At 37.4% G+C, this 2,669-nt stretch overlaps 1 protein-coding gene across 1 annotated transcript; it reads right to left on the bottom strand.

The window, feature by feature from the left end:
- Positions 1–1,007: 1,007 nt before the first annotated feature.
- On the bottom strand, positions 1,008–2,315 carry LOC127079691 (uncharacterized). Its single transcript, XM_051020072.1, has one exon. The coding sequence runs from the start codon at positions 2,313–2,315 to the stop codon at positions 1,008–1,010; it is 1,308 nt and encodes a 435-aa protein (XP_050876029.1).
- Positions 2,316–2,669: the final 354 nt, after the last annotated feature.

Raw genomic sequence — 2,669 nt, 5'->3', positions numbered from 1 at the left:
TTTCGTTTGCTTAATTTGATTGTTTCTTATAGGATAAAGGTGATTAAATTTGATTGTTTGTATGGTCCTTAACTATAATCACGTTAGTGTAGCTTTTTCGTTATCGTGTTTGATTAAGTCGCGTTTGCTTAATTTGCGTCTATTTAATTCCGTTTGCTTAATTCGGAAATTAGGAACATACATCATATAATACCAATTTTCCCTTGTCAGTGGGTATTATAATCGAATGGGATTGAATCCTCTAGGGAATTGAAATTATAAGAATCGATGATAAGTCAGATATCGATACAATAGATTAACTTATTTATCAATTTTGTTTTTACCTTTAATCATCTTCGATTTAAGTTTTGAACCTTAAAAACACCTTCTTTCTATTTGTTTGATTATAACATTCAAGAGTCCTTATGATACGATATTCGAGTGTCGCTTTCATTTTACTACACTTTTAAACTCGTTTTTGACCCGTGTGCGACAACGGATCAGCATGCTTCGTGGAGTACCCATCAAATGTCTTTATGGTCATCCAATTACGGAAAATGTTTGATCAGCAATAAAGCATTCGACTCTACATCTAGGGTTCATAGTGGTTTCAGGTCGAAGGGTGGTATACACCACTATCACCATGAGAATAACTTATGACACTTTGCATAACATTCTATATGGTATTCTCATAGCGGGTCAATTCAGTATAAATATTACTCCTAATATTCGTACCTATGTTTAAGACTTGATAACTCTTTATCCATGATCCATGAGATGTGATCATCAGTCTATACATATAATAGTCTTAATGCTTTAATGTTATCCCACTTCATAACAAAGCTCGACTACTGATACTTTAAGAATATTGTCCTTATGTTTAATGAGATCTCATGATTAAGTCACACTTGATACATTAAACGGACTATCTATTCTAGGGACTTTATTAAACAAACATAATAAAGAAAAATCCTTTTATTATTAATAAATAATTCGATACAAGTACCAAAAATATTGGCCTCTAGGGCTTACACCAACACAGTGATCCCTTTATTATATCCTTCAGTGACTTGCTGAACGAAACCCTCAACAGTCTCGTTGGTGAAGCCTTCAGCAGTTTCCTGGTTGACGTCATCAGCAACTTTGACCATCTCAACATTCTTTCTAGAATCTTCAGATATCTCCACCATGTTGAACATGGATAGTTCAGTGTAGTGAGCATCAACGATCTGAAGAGAGTCTGAATCAATCCTTATTGGAGCCTTTAATTTGTCTCCAAACTTGAGTCTTTCGTCTCTAATAGTACTTTGCACAAGCTCCCTGAAAAGAAAACATTGTGAAGTTTTATGGCCCAAAAAATTATGGTACATACAAGAACCCCTCTTTTTTCTTTGTTTTAGAGGAGACCTTTTAGTGCCATGAGGCACTATCATTTGGCCGTCTTTGACAAGCAAGTCGAAGATTTCGTCACATTTGGTGACGTCGAAGGTATAAGTTTTATTAGGAAACCTATCACTCTTATCAGGTTCAATTGGATTCTTACCATTCGAAGGGGCTAAGACTTTGCAAGAATAAGGTGGTCCTTGCTTTAGTTCAGCAAGGTCAATCTCGCTTTTGTCGAAATCTACCTGATCACCATACGTTTCAGGTTCGTCATCACCTAATTCGACATAAGTTATTCTATCTTTCCTATTATTTTTGTTTGCTCTGGCTTTCTCAGCCTTTAAATGTTCTACCTGTCGAACTCTATCAACCAATTGGGCAATGTCTTTCAGGTATTGGGTATCCAATTTTTTCCTGATAGAGTAATCAAGGCCACCAGCGACCATTTCGACCAACTCGTGCTCAGGAACTTGCGTAAAACATCTCACCTTAAGCAAATGAAACCTATTTAGGTAATCATCTATTGACTCAGTAAACTTTTGTTTGATGCTGGCCAATTCTTTCAGACTTATCTTCGACTGTCCCATGTAGAATTTCTCATGGAACAATCTCTCCAAACGATTCCAAGTATCAATGGAATTTGCTGGTAATATGGTGAACCATATGAAGGCTTTCCTTGTAAGGGAGCTTGGGAAATATTTTATCCTAAGACTCTCATTATTTGCAATTTCCCCTGCCTCTATGAGGTATCTGGCCACGTGTTCTATAGTGGATTCACTAGTGTCCCCAAAGAACTTAGTGAACTTAGGGACTTTCCTTCTAGCGGGTAATTCCAATTGCCGAACATACTGAGATAAATGTGATGTGTAATTTGGCTTGTGGAGGCCAACATCTACCTCATTTCGCGCCATGATTCTTTCGACCATGGCTGTTAGATTATTATCTGCTGCCATATTATCACGTCAAATTTGTTGTACGAATTCGTCAGCATTTTGGTGCTTATTTACCATTACTACCCTTGGTTCTCTTTCCCTTGGGATTGGTTGTTCAACCCTAGGGGCTTCGACTCTCGGGTCTTCGATCATGGGTGGTTCTACTCATATTCCCTGATTCACCACACTTGCCTATGGTGCATTTCATAGGACTTGGTTAATGGTAAGGTCATCCTTGATTTTCTCTTATCCATTCCCTTTGAGGGTGTCAAGGAGGTTGTGGGACACCAAAGAAATCTGTAATGCGCATCATTTGCACTGCCATTTATTGGTTTGATTGGGTATTATTTTGGATCAACGGGTTAAATATTGTAC

Source organism: Lathyrus oleraceus, chromosome 5 (assembly GCF_024323335.1).
Source record: "Lathyrus oleraceus cultivar Zhongwan6 chromosome 5, CAAS_Psat_ZW6_1.0, whole genome shotgun sequence".
Taxonomy (NCBI): domain Eukaryota; kingdom Viridiplantae; phylum Streptophyta; class Magnoliopsida; order Fabales; family Fabaceae; genus Lathyrus; species Lathyrus oleraceus.
This window is presented reverse-complemented; position numbering and strand designations above follow the sequence as displayed.

What these genes read in the sequence shown, in the direction of transcription:
- LOC127079691 (XM_051020072.1), bottom strand. Translation starts at nt 2,315, where the DNA reads ATGGCAGCAGATAATAATCTAACAGCCATGGTCGAAAGAATCATGGCG.